This window comes from Mus pahari, chromosome 1 (genome assembly GCF_900095145.1).
Source record: "Mus pahari chromosome 1, PAHARI_EIJ_v1.1, whole genome shotgun sequence".
NCBI classification, from domain to species: domain Eukaryota; kingdom Metazoa; phylum Chordata; class Mammalia; order Rodentia; family Muridae; genus Mus; species Mus pahari.
Window position 1 is genome coordinate 54,146,882 of NC_034590.1, and position 22,598 is coordinate 54,169,479.

At 41.0% G+C, this 22,598-nt stretch overlaps 1 protein-coding gene across 1 annotated transcript in view; it reads left to right on the top strand.

Annotated features, from left to right (window-relative positions):
* The first annotated feature begins 67 nt into the window (after positions 1-67).
* Efl1 (elongation factor like GTPase 1) overlaps positions 68-22,598 on the top strand; it is a 123,373-nt gene continuing 100,842 nt past the window's right edge. Inside the window, exons 1-5 of the mRNA XM_021194843.2 lie at positions 68-132; positions 895-1,000; positions 2,909-2,976; positions 7,331-7,415; positions 21,081-21,214. Of these exons, the coding sequence (XP_021050502.1) occupies positions 910-1,000; positions 2,909-2,976; positions 7,331-7,415; positions 21,081-21,214 (378 nt within the window). The 5' untranslated portion in view covers positions 68-132; positions 895-909. The remainder of the gene's footprint in view (positions 133-894; positions 1,001-2,908; positions 2,977-7,330; positions 7,416-21,080; positions 21,215-22,598) is intronic.

A 22,598-nucleotide genomic window follows, 5' to 3' on the forward strand; every position in this document is an offset into this window, starting at 1 on the left:
TTCCGGTGGCGTGCTCGACGCGCGCGGGTCAGAGGTCACAGGCCCCCAGGCCCCGCCCCCCGGCTCCTGGGACTTCCGGTCTGAGCTACTCCCGGAGTCTTAGAAGCGTGGGTGAGGTGCTGCGTGGAGCCGGTGAGTGAGCGTGTGTGTGTGGGGGGGGGGGGGGGCTTGCTAGGGACGCCGGCGACCAGACGGTTACGGAGACCGGGAGGGGGGGCGGGGGTCATGTCGATAGGGCCGGGCGAGGAGTGTCCCGAGCTGCTGCACTTTATAGGGACCCGGTGCCCTCAGCGGCAGCGACTCCAGGAACCCAAGCGGAGGAAGGGCATGCAGACCTGGATTCGCTTCTTTTAATTGGAGAGAGGGGTAGAAGGTGTGTCGTGCACCGGGTGTGTTCATAGGCACGGGATCCAAAAACTTTTAAGGACACTCAGTGCAGTCACAGGGCCGAAGTTCTCACGTCTGGTAAAAGCCAGCAAGCTTGACAGAACGGCAGACTTTTGGAGGGACCGAAGTAGGGAAGGCAGGTGTGTGTGTGTGTGTGTGTGTGTGTGTGTGTGTGTGTGTGTGTCTTAGCTGGGCGTCTCTGTACCTAGCTCCCAACTGCGTGATTCATCGCATGACAGATCCGGAAACTCCCAGCTCACCCCACAAGTACTGTCAGCAGGATGGACTTTACCATGGAACTTGGGCCTAAAGGACTATGTCCCGTCAGGGCCAGAAGGAAATAGATGTGGCTAAACATTCCCTGGGTTCTCAGTTAAGGAATCTGAGACGACTTGTCAGCTTCGGCATCTCCCTCTCAGTTTGTCCGTTTGGTTTTTTTTTTTTTTTTGCTGTTGTGCAACCCCCCATTAGATTTTGTACCATTTTTAATTTGCATTTAATGTTTAGTCCCAGGAAATAACCATGGTGCTCAGTGGTGTTGATAAGATGATTCGACTTCAGAAGAACACTGCCAACATTAGGAATATCTGTGTTCTGGCTCATGTTGACCACGGTAAGGCTTTTAGAATTGGGTTTTATTAACAAAGAGGAAATGTCTCTATCATTGGAGCGGTGAGAGAGATGCTTGCTAAGAAGTTGTGTGTGTGTCATGCTAGAGAAGCATGCTGTAGACGTTTGAAATAAATGGATTAACGGGTGATTGGTGGTCTGCCCAGTATGTCATACAATGCTTTTGAATTTGGATTTTTGTGAAAATATGGAAAAGTTTCTTGAGATGTCTGTGGTCTTGGTAGAATATATCGTCTATACATCCTATTTAATTCATCCCATACTGAGAATTTGCCAAGTTGTCAGTGCTTTTTTCAGATTTATCATGACCTAGACATTTATGAGGCCAACCTGCCCAGCCGGTGAGGAAGATGCAGGCAGGATCCTGTCACAGACCTCACCATTCCTGTGTGGCTCTAAGACGGGATCAAGTTCTCTAGCTCTGGTTAGACATCTGGAGCTCTGAGGTCTTTTCAAACTACTTTACATTTGAGTGTCAGTGTGTAGCCTATGTAAAAGGAGGATAACGAGAGTCTCTGCCAGTGGTGAAATAATAGTGAAGTGGTCATTAACAGTTTTATTAGCATGTTGGGAGCCATTAGGAAAAATATAGCAAGGGCAAAGTCCTCAAATTGTAGATGAGATTAGACTGATAAAGGTGCTTGGCTGGGTCAAAAGGGAGGAAAGAGGCTTGGTGACTCTTGTCATTAACGTGAGCTCTGAAGACAAGGAGAGAGGGCAGGTCACTTGTAGAAGACCCAGCTGACACTGAGTTTATATACAAATAAAGTGACTAGCTTGTCCATGGATACATGTGTGCATGTTTGGAGGATATGAGATCTAGCCAAAGGTTTTACTTTGTTTCTTTATTCTTTTTTTTCCTTTGAGAATTAAATAGCAGATTGACTAATGTGTAATAGATCAAACATCAAACATTGTTGACCAAGGGATTCAGCCTTGCCTAATCATGCAGAGTCTCTTTGGTAGTGCATTCTAATGGATGTATGTTTGCCATACTTAGAATGAATTCTGCTCTGCTGCACAGTGATCTTCTAGGATTATATACTAATACATTATTTAAGATCTTCAGAGGTCCCATTAGTCTCTGGTTTACATTATTATACAGATTCTACAGATATATATATATATAGATAGATAGAGAGAGAGAGACAGACAGACAGACAGACAGACTGACTACAAAAAGCTGTATTGTAGGGAAAATCCAACTTTTGTTAGGCCCACTCAACTGTGGAAATTGAATATGCCCGTATTATTCTTTAAACATGAGTACCTGTTTATGATGCTTGAAATTGTGTTAACTTTGGCAGTATTCTAATAAAGGTAACTGTAATTGTGTATCTGATTATGCAAAGACTTTTTTTATATATATATATACAGTAGATTCCAGGTTTAATTTTTAACTGGATTGCATTGGCTACTGCAGTGTAGCCCTCCACAGGCAACAACAGGAAAACAAATTTTCTTATTAAATAAGTGTAACAGTTTAACTGGCTAATGTCAGCCAGTGTCACACATAGGTAAATATGACAGGAGACCGCATGTTGTAGTTTCCTGGTGTGATTTACCCAGAATGCCTTTCTGAGCTACACACTATTGCTGTCCTTTTACTTTCCGAGCTTTTAGAACCTAAGTTTGTAAGTTTGATTAATTGTATGGGATGGTTGGTAAGTTATAATAATCTTGATTGAGTTCCTAAAGCTAGATTATAGACTCTAATATAAACATTGTAAGACTCTGTAAAGTCTGCCTCAACTTAAGAAAATTTCTGTGCTTAAAATTAATCTGACAACTTTTCAAGTGAGATTGATGAGGTCTACAGGGAGATAATACAGCATTATTATTATGCTAAACCCTTTAAACAAGTGTATTGTAATTACTGTTGTTTTAACAGGAAAAACTACTCTTGCTGATTGTCTTATATCCAGTAATGGAATCATCTCTAGCCGCTTGGCAGGCAAGGTATGTTGTTGGATTTGGTAAATGCTTATTGCATTTTGATGAGTTTTAATTAGCTCTCTATAACGTCATGATCCATTTGCTTTGTCCTTTAGTGATGTAAACATGTAGAAGGGACCGACAACCAACCCATTAAGTTAATATAAAATAGATGTTGAGAAAAGCTCACTTCCATATTGCGTTTTGTTGCAATTGTATTAATCCTATATTGTATAAATGCAGAAGTGACATGTGGTAAGTCAGCTGTTATGTGATTGCAAGTTGTCATAGGTGGATGTGTTCGATGGTTTGAGGGTAAGGCAGAAAAGGCATTACGTGATGGAAAAGGGAAGAATAAAGAACAGTTTCTGTGTGTTGTACTTGTTTGAGTGGAGCTTTTGCCTAGAGACCAACAGTGTGTGTCAGTTACCTAAGATCTTGCAGATTAGCCTCAGTAAGCTAAGAACCAAAGAAAGGCTTGCAGATCATGTTGAAGATACTGCTTTAGCAGATGGTGAGATGGCCTAGTATGGAAAAGTGCTTGCTGTGGGGCCTTATGTCCTGCATGGGATTCTTGGGATCTACATGGTGAGGGACAGTAAGGTAGACCACTCCTACAAATTCTCCTCTAACCTCTGTGCTAGGTTTGCATGCACACACGCACACACACACACACACACACACAAATACAAACATAACTTTTAAGAGGAAGAGTATGTGTTCTACCTGTAAGTTTAAAAAGTTTAGAATAATTTTCTTCTTAGTAACAAAATAAAGAATTATTTCTCTGTGTAATGGACCTAGTATGTAATCAACAAGATTGATCAGGAATAATGAGATAGGAAAATAGAGAAAAAAAAAATTGAATCAACAAAGTGGATGCTAGAGACTTAGAAGATAGGATTGGAAATTTGAGGCCATCTGGCAGGTTGGACCCAGGAATGAAGTGCTTCTGTACCCCCAGCTTGAGAAGGCAGAATGAGAGTAACCAAAGTAAGAGGAAATAAACTGTAATCAGGGGAGGTAGAAACCAGATGTGTTAGAGAAAGCACTAGTGAAGCCAAAGATAACAACTAACAAATTTAAACTTATAGCACACTTAAAATATCACCCTAATATAAACTGGACTTTAATAACTATCACTGTTGGTTCATCAGTTGTAAGAATGCAGCATACCACACAGTAAGGAAGATGTAAATAATAAGAGAAGACACTGGGAGGGAGTTTGTGAGAACTGCTATACTTAATACATTTTCTATAGACATATATTGCTTTAAACTATAAAGTTTGCTAATTAAAATTAGATCAGTGTAAACAACTTGTGATCACTATGACTAAAAACTTTCTTTTTCTTTTTAGTTTCCATTGCTGAGGCATAGTTCGTACTTAACCAGCTAATGCCATTTTCTGTGACTCACTCTACTTAGGAAATAGATGAAGTAGAACATATATAGACCTTTTAACTGAATGACTTGAAGATGAATAGAACTGATAATATTGGCAAGATAGATCAAGAATGAGAAATAGATGATAATAGGAATGAGAAATGCTGCAGAGATTTACGAACTAGGATATAATGATCAACTTCATGCCAGTAAACTTAATACTGTGATCATTTAAGAAATTGTATTGGTTGGGAAATTTTTTCATAGAACAGCCCTGATGGCTTAAATATTTATTTAAACATGCCTGTTCTAATTTAACTAGGTAGTAGCAAAAGAACAAATAATTTTCGTTCTATCTGAGTCAGTAAAAACTGTAGAGGAGAGAAGCCCAGCAGCAGGGCATACCTGTCCATCACAGGTCATGTCTACCAAGTCCTGGGAATAGATGATGAAGTCTTTTCAAGATTACCAGGAGAGGAGAATTTCATGTCAACCTTCTGACTGGGATAAAAAAGTTACTGATACAGCTCAGTTTTGTTTTTTTTTGTTGTTTTGTTTTGTTGGGTTTTTTTTTGGGGGGGGGGGGGTTCGAGACAGGGTTTCTCTGTGTAATCCTGACTGTCCTGGAACTCTCTCTGTAGACCAGGTTGGCCTCAAACTCAGAAATCTGCCTGCCTCTGCCTCCCAGTTGCTGGGATTAAAGGTGTGCGCCCCCATGCCCAGCTGGCTCAGTGGTCAGGAGTACTTGTTGCTCTTGCAAAGGACTTGGATTCAAGTCACAGCACCCACGTGGTGGTTTATAACCATCTGTAACTCCAGTTCCAGGGAATTCAAAAGGTCCAAACTAATAAATAAACTGTTAGAATATAGGTAAGGAATTAAGCATGATTCAGAATATACAAGTCATTGAAAAGAAATTCACAGCAATAAGTAGACAAAAGATTTATAAATCTACCATATAATTAAGCTAAAATTATTTTAAAGAAAACTTAAATTAAAAAGGTATGCTGTGTTCCTGTTTTGGTAAGCTCAATATTTAAAAACTAGCTAGTTGTTTCATGTTGATTTATATATTTAGCAAATTGGGAAAAATTCTTAGTTTTTTTTTCCCTAATTAAATTGGATATACCATATGCCATTTTAAAATCCCAAGAGTGGAATGTGGTTTTGTTTTATAAGATGGTATGGCTTGTGATGGCCTATGACGTGGTGGGTTGGAATTGGCTGGGCTGTCACTTTGGCTGATGAACTGGAAACACATACATATGTGAGAGCTTGATTGATTATAGATCTGGCATTTCAGGTCTGTGGAGAAAGGATGACTTCAGTAAAGGATCTAGAGAAGCTAGTCAGTTATGTGAAACTAATACTGGGCCAACCTGAACTCATTAGCAAACAAAAGCCACCTGCATTTGTTAAAGTTTACAAAAGGCTTAAGCTTTTGGAAAATTGTAATAAATGTTATTTCTGCAACCATAAGGGAAGATGTCTTGAGAAGGTAAAAATCTAATATATAAAGGTTGATTAATTCAACTCCATTAAAATAAATAACATTTTTATCAGGTATGCCATAAAGTGAAAAAATAACAAAAAAATGCTTTTAATTAGGAAAATAACAAACATTTAACTGATAAGTAATAATCAGAGACTATTTACAGCACCAATCCAAAGCAAGCCTGTAATGTAACCAATAGAAAGATGAGCTTTACATGGGATACTAGTGGAAGAAGAATGCCAAAAAGCTAAGTCAGGACAGTAAAGGTTGGGAGAGGATATAGGTAAAGAATGAAATACTGCATCTGATTTAGACAGTGCTGAGATAGATCATGAAGACACCGAGGCAGTATTTCACTGTTGAGTGTGGATTAGTCCAACTACTCTGGAGGAAACAATGTGCAAATATCTGGTAGCATTGAAGATGTGTAAATTTAATGATTTAGTGTGCAATACAATACCAAAATCTTTTTTTAATTAATTTATTTTAACTTTGTGTATATGGATGTTTTTGCCTGTAAGCATGTCTTTGTACAATCTACACACAGTGCTGGCAGAGGCCAGACGACAGCACAAATCCCCTGAAACTGGAGTTAATGAATTGTGAGCCACCATGTGGCTGCTGGAAATTGAACCAGACAGTGTTTTTAACCACTGAGCCATCTCTCCAGTCCCAGTCCAAACTTACCAGCTCACTCACATTACTTTAAAAGAGTGAATTTGCATGTTTCCATCACTGGTAGACTGGATCAGTAAATGTAGTAGGTTTAGGAAGGAGAATCTTATAATGAGTGATTCATAGGTACATCATCAAAATGGTTGCCTTGGGAACTTAATATTGAGCACCAAAATGTGACTTGATCTATCTATCATCTCTCCATCATCTGTATATTTTCTATTATGTAAGTCTTAAAGCTGAAAACCAAGGAGTTCATGTGGGATGAGAAAGCATGGCAGTCTGTATTAGCATGTTATTCTCAAGGATTTTGATCGAAAGACATGAGATTACATGAAGTTAAGAATTTATAATGGAAAGAAATATTGATGTAGTGCCAAGTAGGACTTTATCTATAAGTAGTAAAGCTTTGGGAAAGCCATCTGCTGAGTTTTGATATTGTAGATACTTTTTACTCTTTCATTCTTTTAAAAAGGAAAAAATCCATGCACACTTAAATTCTGTTACTTTGGAAAAGTTAGGTCTCATGCCTCAAAAGACCCCCTGTTTCTTTTGATATCATAACCTCTGGATAGGAAAACAAGACTGCATTATGAGGAACAGAACTCCAGCTCTCTGCCGATTTCCTTGAACTATTGAATCCTTCCTGGCTGTGATGTAGATGAGCAGCAGTCTGGGGATGCAGTGTGTGGGTGCGTTTGTGACATCTCACCACTTACAAAACTGAGAGTGGGATAGCTTCTGTGTTGAAATCAAACTAAGCCCATTTTAATGTTGCATTTTAGTCACTGGAAAGTAAAGGTACATGTGTTGTGCTTTCTAGTTAAGGTACATGGACAGCAGAGAAGATGAACAGGTCAGAGGGATCACCATGAAGTCCAGCGCCATTTCACTACATTATGCAGAAGGTAAACCATCCGTGTTTTGTTTGTTCTCATCTTCCGTGCCCTGCCCCTTCTCTTTCTGAATTAATCGCATGCCTCCGTTTCTTTGCTTTGTGTTCCATGCATCTCATTCTGGCCTCTCCAGATGGTCTGTTGTCAGAGTCAGGCTGTCCAGGCTGGGATGCAGATGGGAACCTCTGACTGGCTTGAGGGCAGAAGAACTGGCAGTTTTCAGCTGCCTGCCTCCAGCAGGTGACTGTGTGGATTTCTTCACAAGGCAAGTCAGGAGCTAGGACCTTTCTGGCTGGTCTTTAGCCTTCCATTTCCTGGCTGGAGCCTTCCTCTGCTCCATGGGCTGCATATGAGATTTGGAGTCTTAGTTATGTAACTGTGCGTTGCTCTGACCACTACTACCTGTTACTCTGATCATTACTATCTTGCTATCCACAAATGCAGATGTCATACTTACAGTAACACATAATACTCGGACAGAGATGGTCAAACAAATGCTATGAGATGTATGTTCACAAAAGCTTTGTATCAGTGAAAACATGCCAGAAACTTAAATGTTAAGAAGAAAACAACTAAATGAATTGTTACATCCATGCTGTAGAGTATTACATAGCTGTTGAATGCTTAATATATAGAATTATAATTATATAGGCCATAAGTTTATAACTATATAGAAAATAGAATGTTAAGAGACAGAAAAGCAAAGCATTCCTGTGAGGTATGGCTATGCATGTATGCAAATAAGGAAGGCTTCTGCAAGATACATTTTAAACCTCCCCAACTGATATCTCCAGAAACTGGATTATGATGAAATTTGTACTTTTCAAAATATTTATTTTTGTGCTTTTCAAAATATTTATTTTTGTACTGTTAGAAAACTTTATGCAAGATGTATATTTTGAAGAAAATAATAAAGAGTAATTTCCCTAATGGAGTGACCTGTGACTCATCCTTCACAGTGTAGTATCTCTGGCTCCAAGACAGGCACAGTGTACTGTGTGGCCATTTTCATTGACATCGCTGTCCTCAAACCATTTTTATATCAAACTAGTTTGGGGACTTTTAAGCACACCAGTTTACAGTGTGTAGTATTTCAATTAATGCTCCTATTCGTTTTCAAATGCTACTTCTCTTTGAGGGGATCTTTCCCACTCTGTGGCCCAGGAATCTTGTTATGCTATATTTTTTATTAGATATTTTCTTCATTTGCATTTCAAATGTTATCCCGAAAGTCCCCTATACCCTCCCCCTGCCCTCCTCCCCAACCCAACCACTCTGCTTCATGGCCCTGGCATTCCCCTTGCCATGCTGTTTTATAGACTTGAGATTGTACTTTGTCAACTTCCATTTTTACACTGTTCTTTTAACTTCAAGACTCTCTAGCGTTGGCTTTAGTTGTTGTGCCCCACCTTTGTCTCTGTTCACTCTCCCCACCGTGAACTCCCTTACTCAAGTTTACTTGTATATCATGAAATTCAGCTGTTTCCCATCCTTCATGTCCTTCTGGTAGAGATTGTGAGAAAATGGCTTATAGAACCCTGGGATTGAGTGATCTGTCATGGTTTCTTAAACTCTGGCCTTGGGAAGCTTGGTATTAAAATGCTCTAGGTGCGTGCTGCTTCCTCGGTTGGAGAGAAGCAGGGGTTCAGGCTTGGGATAGGGTAGTTTGGCTTACTGAATGTACAGACAGAACTAGGGGTACTTTTAATGCAATTTTTTTTTTTAATTAGACTTTTATTTGAGTGACATTTTGTTAGTTTCAGGGTCTCATAACCCATGCTGGCTGGAAATTCAGTGTCTAGTGGAGGCTAGACTTGAGCTCTTTATCCTCTTCCTTTCCATCTCCTCTACCTCACAAATGTAGGGATTCACGCATCACCTTGTTGATTGTGTTTATAAGGCAGACTGACCACATCAGGTCAGTTTTTGAATGTTCCTTTTGGAACTCTACTCTTGTCTTTAGGTTTGGTTGTCTTTTTCTTATCTTTGCTTTTATGCTGTATGTTGTTATAGGATTGCCCCACTTTTCCAGTCTTCTCCTTAGACTTACCTGTGTCTGACTCCTTGTCCCCACACTCACTGTCCCTTTACCTCATTTCTGTTACTTACTGCTTTGTTTTCTTGTGTTCCCGACCATTTCTAGACTTAGGGTGTGATCGAGCTTTTCTTTTTATGTGAGAGTCTCTTGTAGAGGTTGCGCCTGTGGGTTGGTTTTTCTTCAGTTGGCTGGGCATCAAGTCATACCAATAAGAACTGGAGTCAATAAATATCAAACATGTTTCTCTGTGAGCATTGGCTGATAACCAGAAGGGACTTTAAGCCAGGGCTCACCATATTTAATAACACAACATTTAATTTTCCCAAACAACCACATTGGTTAGGAATGCTGACTGACACTTTCTCAGAACTGAGTACCTCTCTTCTCTGTAGTTGAGAACTGATTCTCCAGCGTGGTCCTTCATGCTATAAAGGTGGGACAGCCTAAGGAAGAGCCGAGGTGGAGGGAAGCGGGATGCTGTTGTTGAAGAGGCTCCATAGGTTGCTTTTAGCACCACCTTTCCATCCCATTTGATTGACTTCTTAGTTGAGAAACCTTTATGAAATGTCATTTCCTTTCTATTGGCCTGACACTTTATGATATGAAATGTAAATTCTTTTTTTTTTTTCATTCTTTCCTTTGATTGAAATAGAAGCCTTATTTGAGTTTAAAAGGACAAACTTAAAACAATCTTGAAGCAATCTAGAAATGATTGAAAGCCATCAGAGTGGTTCCATGTCTTGCATCTTCCAGAGGTCCAGTTCTTCTGTGGAAAATGAAGTGTAGTACATAGTTATGCCAGCACTTGTAAATACTGGAATTATATTGTGGAACGTTTCTGTTTCTTACCCATCGTTCATGTCCCTTATACCAAGATACCATTGAAGTATCTTGTCATTTCAAGAATTTACAAACTCTGTACCACAGTGGTTCCCAACCTCCCTAATGCCGTGACCTTTAAATGTAGTTCTTCATGTTGTGGTGACCCCAACCATAACACTGTTTTTGTTATTTCCATAACAGAAATTTTGCTATGGTTAGGAATTGTAATGTAAATATCTGTGTTTTCCAGTTGTCTTAGACGGCCCCTGTGAAAGGGTCATTTGAACCCCAAAAGGATTGTGACCTACAGGCTGAGAACCACTGCTCTTCAACATCCTCATATGACACAGTGCCTGGAAATCTTTTAGAATGCTCATATCATATCTATATTCAAAGTTTAAACAATTTGAAATACATGGACTAATCTTTGAGTAGTCTTTTAAGGCATATTGCTGACATTTCTATTTTATAGTCATTTTGAATATCTGTGAGTAAATATTGCCACTGCAAAACATTTGCATTTCTTACTCAGTCTTTTAAATATTTTAAATAAATTTACAAGTTTGTCTTTTTTGTAATAATAGATAGTATGTTTTCTTATAGCATATCAAGTAAAATACAAATATGGAATACAAATCACTCTTAATTTTACTTGTTTTTTTTTTCAATTTTTATATTTAATCTGCCAGAATTTTATGTGTGCCTGAGTATATACAATGAAGTAAATATATAACTTATTTTCTCTACACACAGTTCATGGCTTCCAACATTAGTCAGATATCATTGTTACTTATGATTTAATTGGTTCTGGACTGATATTGGTGTTTCCATCACTGACTGAGACATTCTGGGTGGGACTGATGGTCTAGAAGTCAGTACCATTTCAGCTTCATTAACTGATTACCTATGCGAATTTTCATTTACAAGAGTTTTGGTAATTTTTAAAATCGTCTAAAATTCTCTGCAGAATAAATTGCAGTAGAGTTTAGTTCATAAATGTTTTTCTTTGTAAATATAAGCATGTAGCAAGCAACTTGATTATATGGGACACCTGAGGTTCACCCAAGTGGCAGCCACTTGCGCCAGGATTGACTTAGATTGGAGAGATGGGAGACCCAGCAGCGCTCTGCAGCAAGGCCCAGGTGCAGGTTGTTTTTTCTGGGTAAGTGTGGTGAGCAGGTTCAGAATTCCCACCCATGATAACTTCCATCCCTTGGCTCTCTCTGTCTTCAGAGACTGAGCCACAGGGAACTGACACCCCACTCATCTCCATTGACAAAAGGCCCACAGGCCCCCTTTCCTCCTGCCTGTCTGTTAGTCTAGGAGGGAAGGAGTCTCTTTTTGTGCGTTTTGACTGAAAAATCAGATTTAATTTCCCCTCGTATGACAATGGCTTCTTTTTTTTTTTTTTCGTTTGGTAAAGCATGCAGTTGATGCCAGGCTTAAGCTAGACGCCCCGTGCATGGGTTTGTTTAATCCTTCCAGCACCCCTTTGAGACGGTCATCCTTATTTTACTTATGTGCAAACTGAACTTCAGAGATTAAGGACAGAAGCTTCTAGAATACAGTAGCAGGCCAAGTAATTACATTTCCAGCCTGTTCACTTGGATCTGGAGTCTGTTGGAAGCTAGGCCAGGCTCCTACTAATTCTTCCTGAAGCTTCATTTCTTTCCACCACAGATTTACTGGGATTACTCCTGAACATCTTGTGGCCAGTGTTACCCACATCACTGTTGTCCTTGGTCATTGCCCAAGATGTAAGCCACACAGTCTGGCCTCTTCTGGTGGCTTTTCCATATTCCTTTGTGTTTCTAACACCTCCCTGAACCTCCTCCTATTCCTTCTTTACCAAAACTTCCTCTGCAGACTTTCCAAGGCAAACATCAGCACACCCTCAGCATCACTAATGATCTTCCCTCTTCCTCGTTCTGACCACACTTCGTTCCTTATGTTTCTTGTTTCTTATGTCTGAATTAGGACATGGGGTTTTCTTCTTACCCAGAGTCTTAATCCAGTGCTAGTTCTGTCCTATTTTAAATTCCTTCAGGACTCCTGCCATTCAGCTGCTCCTTTTCTTTAGTGTTATGAACTCCTGATCAGGCTCCCAGAGGATTTTTGACACCTGACTCCTGATTTTCTTTTACATGTGACTTCTCCTGTTGGGTCCAGGAAGGGAGCCAAGAAAACGCCCTTCAGAGACAGAAGCTTGAAAACAAAAGTTTTACCTTTTGAGCATCCAGGGAGGCAGCCATTTCATTGTCACTGAGGATAGGAATACAGAGCAAGGGGGGGGCTGACATTATGGGCGAAGCTAGGGAGTACCCGTTGGAGGCTGGGCCATCTCCAGGGCACCTGGCTTCAAGGTCCTTAATTCATTCTTCTAAACATTAGGAGTTCAGAGTCATAAGGGGACAAAGGAATAAATGAGCCAGCTGCTTGTGGTGGGCATAACAGGCAATTAGTTATATATTTTTATAACTTATGCACCTTGGTTTAGAAAACAGCACTTTGTATATTCTTTACCAATTAACAAACAGTTAAAAACATTTGGAGAAGTGGGATAATTGTTCATTCCTAGGCTTGGGAACATGACCAACTTATTTGACCGTGCCATCAAGATGAAGAAGTTGTCCTTGAGATAGCTGGACTCAAGACAACTGTCTCCTTATAAGTTGTCTCTGAGATGTCTGGACTCAGACAACTGTTTATAACAGAAGCTGTTCAGCTCTAGGGAAGTCCTCAGCCAGTACTTAGTGCCTGGGACCTTGAATTTTTACTGTCCCTAAAATGACTTCTCTCATGGGTTGGCCTTTCAGTCACAATGCTATTTAGTTTTCGACTTCCTTACCTGCTGCCATGGCTGTTTTCTGGATTCTAGCATCACCTGGAACTGTCTTTAGCATTTCAAATTTAAATACTCACTGTTGAACCTGGTAGGATGATGCACTTCTCCCACCCACTCAGGCATCTATAAGGAGGATTGTTTCAGCCTCTGATTCTGAGAGTAGCCTGGATTACATAGATCTCATCTCAGGAACAACAGAAAGTTCCACAGGTGACCAACTGAGGAGTAAAAACAGTAGTAAGAATAGTCAGATCTCACGGCTCCCTTCTTTACTGCCTTTGCTTTCCCAGTACTCCCTTATTGTTTTATAAGATTCTGAGCTTTCTGGGCCCCATTAGCCTCCTTTACTTCATCTGTGCCTTCTACAGCACAGGGCCTTGACCATCCATCTGTCCAACATCTTCCTCCAACATTGTTTTTGCTTCCTTGACCCTCTAGCACTTCCTCCACCAAAACTCAATCCTGATAAAGTTCGTTCCCTACACCTCTCCCTCTTCAGCCTTATAGGCCAGTTTTCCGTTGCTTTCCTACGTATGAGGTCTTGCTCATTCTCCCCAACAGCTATTTGAAACCTTTTGGCAGTCTTCGACATACCCCTCAAACCCCTTTCCACTGACTCAGCAGACATTGTTTTCTTTATTACAGAAAAGAAGTCTTAGCTGTCTGTTACCATCCCTTAAACTGTAACTATGACATCTTTGCCTATCTTCTGTCTTTAGGAAAGGCATGTGTTCTGGATTCAGGCCCCACTTAGCATCTTTCCATCTGTGTCTATCTTCCTCCAGCTCTGGCCTCTAAACACAGTTACGTATGTACACAGTTCTTTTCAACCCGAGTTCTTGCTGCAGTCTCCTCTCTGGCCCAGGTTTCCTACTGCGATTACTCTCTCAACTGCTCTGATAGGCCCAGCATCTTATACAGTAATGCCACACACAGGCAAGGTGACATTTGCAAGAGGATTGGACCTTAATGTCCTATTCCCCTTCCAGGGAGGTGTAGCAGAGTGAGACACAGCAAGTAAGGACTCATGGTAGTGTGGAAGTACAGCTGCTCTGTTTACTACAGCCACAACAGGCCGACAAAGAAAGGGCCATCCTCTGTGATGTGAAAGTCCAGGATATGGCCACAGTCCTGATAGCTGGTATGGACTGAAATTGTACTGAATAAAAAAAGAAAGAAAGAAAGTGAATGAAGTAAACCATGGGCAGCATTGCACGGTCCAGTTTGTTTTAGGTTGGAGGCAGATCCAGAGAAGGCTTTTGGATGGCTTGCAGCCAGAGGAAAGCCTACTTTGTTCAATACTCCTAAGTCATTCATCTCTTCCTACCAAACCCTCACTTTGAGACTCTGAGTCTACACCTTACCTCTTATGATGAGCTGCTCGTGAGGATGACCCTAGTTGTCTTGCTCCATCTTCCCACTTCAGAATGCCTGAGAAACAAGGCTGTAGAACTTACTGACCCTGAATGCAGCAGCAGGGATGTGTTTCAAACACTACTTGAAGATTTCTGTTACAAATTGGGAAAACTATTCCTATATTTAAGACATTTATATACAAATACATTTAATACAGTATGTCCACAGATAGAAGATAGTGTGTTTTATGCCTTATAATCTACCAAATAATCTGTATTAGCATCCTGTTGTAGTTATTAAATACCTGAAGTAATTTACCAAATACCTGAAGTAATTCACTTAAAGAAGAAAGGTTTATCTTGGCCCAGGAATGTAGAGGTTTCAGCCCAGGCTTGTTTGGCTGTGGTTGAGATAGCACACCATGGATGGACCGTGTAGCAGAGGAAGTGGCTCACTAGGAAGTGAGAGAGAAAGGAAGAGACTAGAGTCCTGTTAGCCCTTTGGAAGGCACTGTGGGTGACCTAAGACTTGCCAATGGGCCCCACCTCTTAAGGGTTCTGCTGTCTCCTGGTAGAGCCAAGTTAGCATATATATGCCTTTGAGAGATACGCCAGATTCAGACTACAGAGGGCACTCTATTACTTGTATAACCTAGCCTTATCCATTGATTTAAAACATACGAAGACAGCAGTGATGTGGAGGAAGACCTATAGCCAGGCACTCTGCGGGTGCTGCGTAATTTATGTATATAGTTGTGACTCTTCTGTCTTCAGAAATGTGTGTCATATAACTCAGTTTCTGCTTGCGTTGCAGCTACTTTTGGTCAGTTAGATTCAGTCTTCCTTTTCTAATGCACTGAAATATAAACAAGATACTTAAATAAAGTTCAGATCTTTATCTGAAGGGCAAATTTTTCTCTTGCTGAGGGACGTTTTCTCCTGAGCTTTCTTCATGAGCATCAGTGGTCACCTGCCATGTTTTGGAAGAGGACTACTTAGTCCACAGAGCAGCCTTTAGCCAGGTACTGGTGACAACGTGGTTCAGACGATTTCTCAAACCACCTTAAAGTGAAGGGTATGGCAGAGTGTTTCCCATAACACCATTAGCAGGAATCAAGAGATTTCTACCGTAATGAATTTCAGATGGACATTTTTCTCAGTTGCCAGGCACATAAGGGAAGAGATTTTGTTATTTTCAGTTGTTGCTTGGCTGATTAGATCAGTCACCTACAACGAGAAGGTTTGTTCAGCATGCCTAGGAAAGAAGGCAGAGAGGTTTCTGTCCCCGTGCTACATCAGGGATCCCTGTTACAAACTGGAAAGTTCCTATCACCCTCCTCCATCAGCATCAGAGAGCTGAGGTAGAAGGTTCTGTTACAGATTGGAAAGATCATTTGGCACATACACGAAACTTTTCATTTATAATTCCTGAACAAATAAGGAATCAGAAGGGGTTGGAAATGTAGCTTAGTCGGCAGAGTGCTTACAAACTTACAGAAGGCCTTGGGTTCAGTCTATAGCACACTTGATGGTGCTCATGTGTGTCTGCCTATAAACCTCAGCACTCAGGAGACGGAGATAAGAGTTCACAAGTTCAAGGCCATCATTGGCTATATAGCATGTTCAAGGCCAGCCTGCAATACTTTAGATTTTGTCTTTAATATTTTAAGTCCTATTACATTTTAATGTGATTTTTAAAAATTTGATCCTCATCCACACGGTAGTAGAAGACATTTAATAAATATTAATTATTTTTAAAAAGCAGCTCTGATTAGGTCTCAGCAGAGGAAATGCCCTTGCGGGCTTTTCTCTAAAGGATGTTGTAGGACTTCTTTTCCTTCCCCTGCCTTCACAGTTCAGTCTGAAGTTACTTTGAAAAGGTTAAGATGGAAAGGCATCAGAGGGGAGTTGGAGGCCTGGCTCTCAGCACTGCCTCCTCACCATGAAATGCATTTGAGAAACGTCAGCTTCAGCAGACGGCTGTTTTATTCCAGGCTGTCTGTAGACATTTACCATGATTGTGTGCTGCAAGGCTGTCTGTGTGTGTTCATCTACTTTATTTTTCTAATGAAACACTTGGTATGTAACTGGTTTTCTATGCCCTTTTAGAACAGAGTCTGCTACCCTTGAGTGCATTTCCACACGTCTGGAATTGGATGCGTGATTAGGCAGACATAGCTAGGCTCATATTCATTTCTCTCCAGAGGTGCTCTGAGGTTGCTGAATAAAGTCATGTTTAGAATCTAAGAAGAGCCTGACAGAAGGCTGAGACTCCGAGACTTCTTATCCAAGGATGGGGAAGTGTTTGTTAGTTGACCCTTGAATCTGGAGATTAGCAAATGGACAAGCAAGTCTGGTTTCCTATCTACAAAGTACAATCTAAGGCCTGAGAGGTAGCAGACTGTTAGGTGCACAGGTGTGTTTGTGACCTCAAATAATTCTTACCTTTTGAGGGCTTTAGGATAATTATGCAGTAAAGGGTTAGGCTAAGACCGTGGTTTCCAATCTGTGGGTCATGACCCTTTGGGGGGTCACATATTAAATATTCTTCATATCAGATTTGTACATTATAATAACAGTAGCAAATTTCCAGTTCTGAAGTGACAATAAGATAATGCTATAGTTGGGGGGTCACCACAGCATGAGGGACTGTATTAAAGGGTCAACATTTAGGAGGTTGAGAGCCACTGAGCTATGACAATGCTGAGGGTCCCAAGTCTCCCAGCTTCTGCTTTGTGTGCAGGGATTCCGGGCCATGCTCGGTTTTCTTTGGCTTATTTGGTTGAGACCATGATGCTTAATCTAAGATGATGACTGGAACCCGACCTAAAAGCTGGCAGTAAAAGGCTTCATTAAGACGCCGTGGGCCATGGGTCCAAGGCCCTGCTTAATAATGATTCCTTGTGTGGTGGGCTCAGCAGAGCTCTGAAAAATTGAAAACTCTTCGACAGTTTCCCTGAAAAGACCATGAGGCCTGAAAAAGCAGTCTGTTGCTAATAACCAGAATCTGGTTTTTCCTACCAAACTCCAGTGTACTTTGGGAGTCCTTCTTGGAGCCTAGCTTTGTAAATTGTGGCTTGTGACCCATACAAAATGATGGAACTAGGTGTGGAAGTGCTGAAGAATCTGGTAATAGCAGGAAGACTCCTCAGTGTGCAGCGACCAAGAATTAGTTCAAAATCAAGGAGCAAGGAATCCAAGGAGGTCGTAGCAGCGCTTACCTTGTTCAATGGCATGATGTCACAGCAGCCTTCTATCTGAGCATACAGTGTGCAAAGTACTCTCATGCTGTCATGCCACATGCTGCCAGAGGAACACTGAGACACCTCAGCTCTGTACGGGTTCCAGTATTTTTACCGAACACATGAAGTTTTCTGCTGTAACTTTCATTTTTTCAAAGCCTTATTTTTAATGATGGTTCTTAAATGCTTTAACCTCCCTTCTAGCCCATCACCCACCAGAGGTAGTGGAAAAGCAAGAATACAGGGGAAGTGGACCTGTTTAGAAATGGTTCTTTGGAGCAAATCCTATCTGCGTTGTCAGGAAATCAGCAGTTCAGTTCACAGCATCAGCAGTGGCAGCTTGATCCACTCACAAACACTTTGTGGATACACCAGCGGTCCAGCTTGATAGAGTCAGCTTAGCAAACATGAATCAGCAGCGGTGGCACTACCTGGCAGGCAGCCAGGCCTCAGCCTTGGCACACATCAGCAGAAGGGACCCAGAGGGATTTTAGAAGACGTTCTCTGATGTGCCTCTCTCAGCCAAACGAAGATCAGCAAAGACACAAGACCAACAAGCTTTGCACAGCTAGCTCTATGAGCAAGCCAAGCTCAGCCCCTATCACTGTTGAGTCCTATTTATATGCCCTCCAAACATCACTTGTCCTCTATGGGTCTGGCCTCAGCATGTGCATCTGTCTCAGCTGACATCACTATCAATCAGCAAGAAGCTGCAGCACACCAAAAGATTTTTGATGCGTTTCTCTCTATGAAGTTCTGACAAATGGAGCTCAACTGCACAACGTAAGGCGGATCAATACATGCACTGTTAGCAAAGAATCTTCCTTCATCTTGTGTTCTTTCATGGGCTTGCCTTAGAGAACATCTTACCTGTGTCTGTTTCAGCTAAACATTCCTTCATGAGTCTGCCTTAGCCTTTCACCTGTTTTCACTTTAGCTAATACTCCTTCACATCTTTTCCCCAACAAAACACCATCCAACCGACTTTCCAAAGAACCGTTAAGTTTCCACTTCTGTCTGCGTTTATGGAATCAGCAGATTAATTATGAGAAACAAAGACTATCCCTCCTCAGCGAAGTATCAAATCAGTATAATCTTTGGACTATATTGTGTTAGAATTTTTAATTTTAAGTATTACTGTTAAGAAATGACTGAGGTTTCCTAAAAAAAAAAAAAATCATAAATTGTGGCTTGGGATTTAGACAGAACTCCCAACTATTTCTGAAATGGCTTTAAGCATATTTCTGACATATTTCTAGTAATCATTTAAATGAAGTGGTTTTTTTCCAGCATTGACAATTATGAAATCAAAATATTGATTAATTCTGAAAAACATGGAAGATGCTACCTGTTTTATATTATCAAGTATTCACCCAAAATTTAATTCCTGATGTAAAAATAAATCAGTGCATCTATCTCATTAGTATGCACATTTGTTTTAATTGTTACTAAATAGTAAATGATTATGTGTACTAAAGAGTTGTTTCAAATTTGCATTTATGAGTTCTTGTCTGTGAATGCTTGATGTGCACATCCCATTTATGCGCCTGTGCACCCGGGGAGGTGTAAGCATCCCTTGGCGAGAGGGATGCTGATGGGAGGCTTAGGAAGGTGACTGGGAAGCCTGCGCAGCCAGGTCCGAGGCTCCAGCAGCAGCACAGTGCTCTGGGTTTTACCATGTAGAGGGCAACAGGCTGCCCAGGGGTAGTGGCTAAAGGTGAGCTCTGAAAATGAGTGGTTTCTACAAGTCTCAGCTTTTCTTCATTCATTTAGATGGGATTTGGCCTACAAAGTGTGAATTTGAGATCCTCTTGCCTCAGCCTCCCAAGTTACTGGCACATGCTGGCTGCCTCTACCTTTTTGAATTATATTTCATTTTGCCAGCACAGAGTAAGATTCTGACTTGATGTCCTTAGGATAGGTGTTTTTATGTGTTCTTGTAACTAGCTCTGTGAGAAGGGGGCTGACACTGGCTACTGCTCTGGAGGGTTGCAAGAGAACACAGACTTAGAACAGTGGCAGGCACAAAGGTGAGCCACAAGGTCAGCTCTGGCTGTGTCACTGCTGTCATACTTTATCTTTGTAAGTTCACCCAGGACTAGTGAAGTTTCTAGAATTATATTCCAGAAAAATCCTTCCATACATTGACCCATTTATCTCTCTAGTAATTCGTTAACATGTTGCAGGTAATAAACACCAAGTTAAGGGGAGGAACAAAAGCATTATGTCTGAGCATTCACTAATTAATTTGACTTTGAAATGTTATCACATATGGCAGTAATGGAAGTTAAGTGCAGCATCCTGTAGTATTAGTATTCACACGGCTTATTGCATTGTGTCAGTGTTGTTGAAGATCAGTTGTCTTGGTGTGCCTGAGGCTTTGATGGGATATGTGCACTTTAGTGCTAACACCAGGCAAATAAAGATGAGTGTTCCCACAGTAGAGTTTACGTTTGTCGGGAATGCTAAGGGAGGTGGTGTGAGGACACTCCCTGAACGTAGTAACTGCTCCTCACATTTTTGTGCAGTTTAGATTTGAGTCTCACTGCTGGTTTTACAAATTCACACTGCTCCTTGAGAAGTCACAGGTGTCTGAATGTGGTACCTGCTGTATAATGTCTTAAATGGGCATTTGAGGCCCCCTTTGAATAGTTTTCACTTCTGAACTCTCAGGCCAGTGGTTCTCAACTGCCCTATTGCTGCAACTCTTTTTTTTTTTTTTTTTTTTTTTAATTCGAGACAGGGTTTCTCTGTATAGTCCTGCTGTAGTCCTGGTTGTCCTGGAACTCACTTTGTAGACCAGGCTGGCCCCGAACTCAGAAATCCGCCTGTCTCTGCCTCCCAAGTGCTAGGATTAAAGGCGTGCACTACCACCGCTCGGCTGCAACTCTTTAATGTAGCTCTTCATGCTGTGGTGACTCTTAACCTAAGGTTATTTTGTATAACTGCAATTTAGCTACTGTTATGGATCATGATATACATATCTGATACACAGGGTATCTGGTATTTTATCCCTGTGCAAGTGTTGTTTGACCCCCAAAAGGACTCGTGAACCACAGGCTGATAACCACCGCCTTAAGCATTGATTGCTTTCCATGTCAACTAACTAATATATACAAGGAGACTGGAGATATTTATCTCATAGGGATAATTTAATAATCCAGTATGTATTTGGTGCATTAACAGTCTTTTCTACAGTACCAGGCATACTCTAAGCTCTTAATATAGTAATGAACTAGATGCTGTCAAATTCTGTGGTAACATTGGAATAATAGCTGTTCAGTCTTGTCTTAGAAGTATCTTTCTTCTCAAGTCCCCAGGTAAGATGATTGATTGTCTACACAGCTATAAATGTGTCTTCAAATTTTATTTCAGGAACTGAGGAGTACCTGATTAATCTGATAGACTCTCCTGGACACGTGGACTTCTCCTCAGAAGTATCCACAGCGGTTCGCATTTGTGATGGGTGCATCATTGTGGTGGATGCTGTGGAGGGAGTCTGTCCACAGGTAAGAGCAATGATCCTCAAACTCCTTAAAGAACATGTAGAAAGAGCAGCCACTGTCGATTGCTGTGTGCTACTGACACACAGTGGGTTTTACATTTCACATCTGTCGATGTTCCCGAATGGAATGAAGTTTATCACCAGAGTCTTAAAGAGATCATAAGAAATGATGGCCACAGTCGGGCACATGGGCCTTTAATCCCAGCACCCGGGAGGCAGAGGCAGGCAGATTTCTGAGTTCGAGGCCAGCCTGGTCTACAAAGTGAGTTCCAGGACAGCCAGGGCTATACAGAGAAACCCTGTCTCGAAAAACAAACAAACAAACAAACAAACAAACAAGAAAGAAAGAAAGAAAGAAAGAAAGAAAGAAAGAAAGAAAGAAAGAAAGAAAGAAAAAAATGATGGCCACACTTTGACAGATGTGTCTATGGTATTGTCTTAGAAGATTTGTCAGAAGCTGGGAAATGTTGAATTTGAGAGAGGCCTGGAGGCTCTACTCCAATGGAAGGGTTTCCAAGTCCTGGAAGGCTGGTGATGGCACAGTATAGTTTTCTCCAAGATGTGACAGTTCTTTTCTACTGGAGTCTCAGTATTTACACAAACTCACATCCTTACTACTTAAGGAATTCCTCTATTATTTTACATCCTTAATCCAGTGTTTCTAGTCTCACAAAAGTTGGAAGAATTTGCCAGTAAGCCCAGAGTCAATGTGTATGTGTTCTTGTGGTATCAAAACTCAGACTAGTAATTCTTAAACATTAAAAACAAAAAAACCCACCCGGGGGTCCATCCCACATACAACCACCAAATCCAGACACTATCGCATATGCCAGAAAGAATTTGCTGACAGGACCCTGATATAGCTTTCCCTTGTGAGGCTATGCCAGTGCCTGGCAAATACAGAAGTGGATGCTCACAGTCATCTATTGGATGGAACACAGGGCCCCTAATGAAGGAGCTAGAGAAAGTACCCATGGAGCTAAAGGGGTCTGCAACCCTATAGGTGGAACAACAATATGAACTAACCAGTACCCCCTGAGCTCGAGTCTCTAGCTGTATATGTAGCAGAAGATGGCCTAATCGGCTATCATTGGGAAGAGAGGCCCCTTGGTCTTGCAAACTTTTTATGCCCCAATACAGGGGAACACCAGGGCCAAGAAATGGGAATGGGGGGTAGGGGAGCAGGGGAGGGAGGGTATAGGGGACTTTGGCTTCATTTGAAATGTAAATGAAGAAAATATCTAATAAAAAAAAGAAAAACAAAAAAACCTTGCATTTCATTTTTAAAAACAAATACCCATCTCTAAAGTCAGCTTTGAATTCTCTTCAGTATACATGTTGTCTTTGATACCTCCTTGTATCTTCAGTATACATGTTGTCTTTGATAC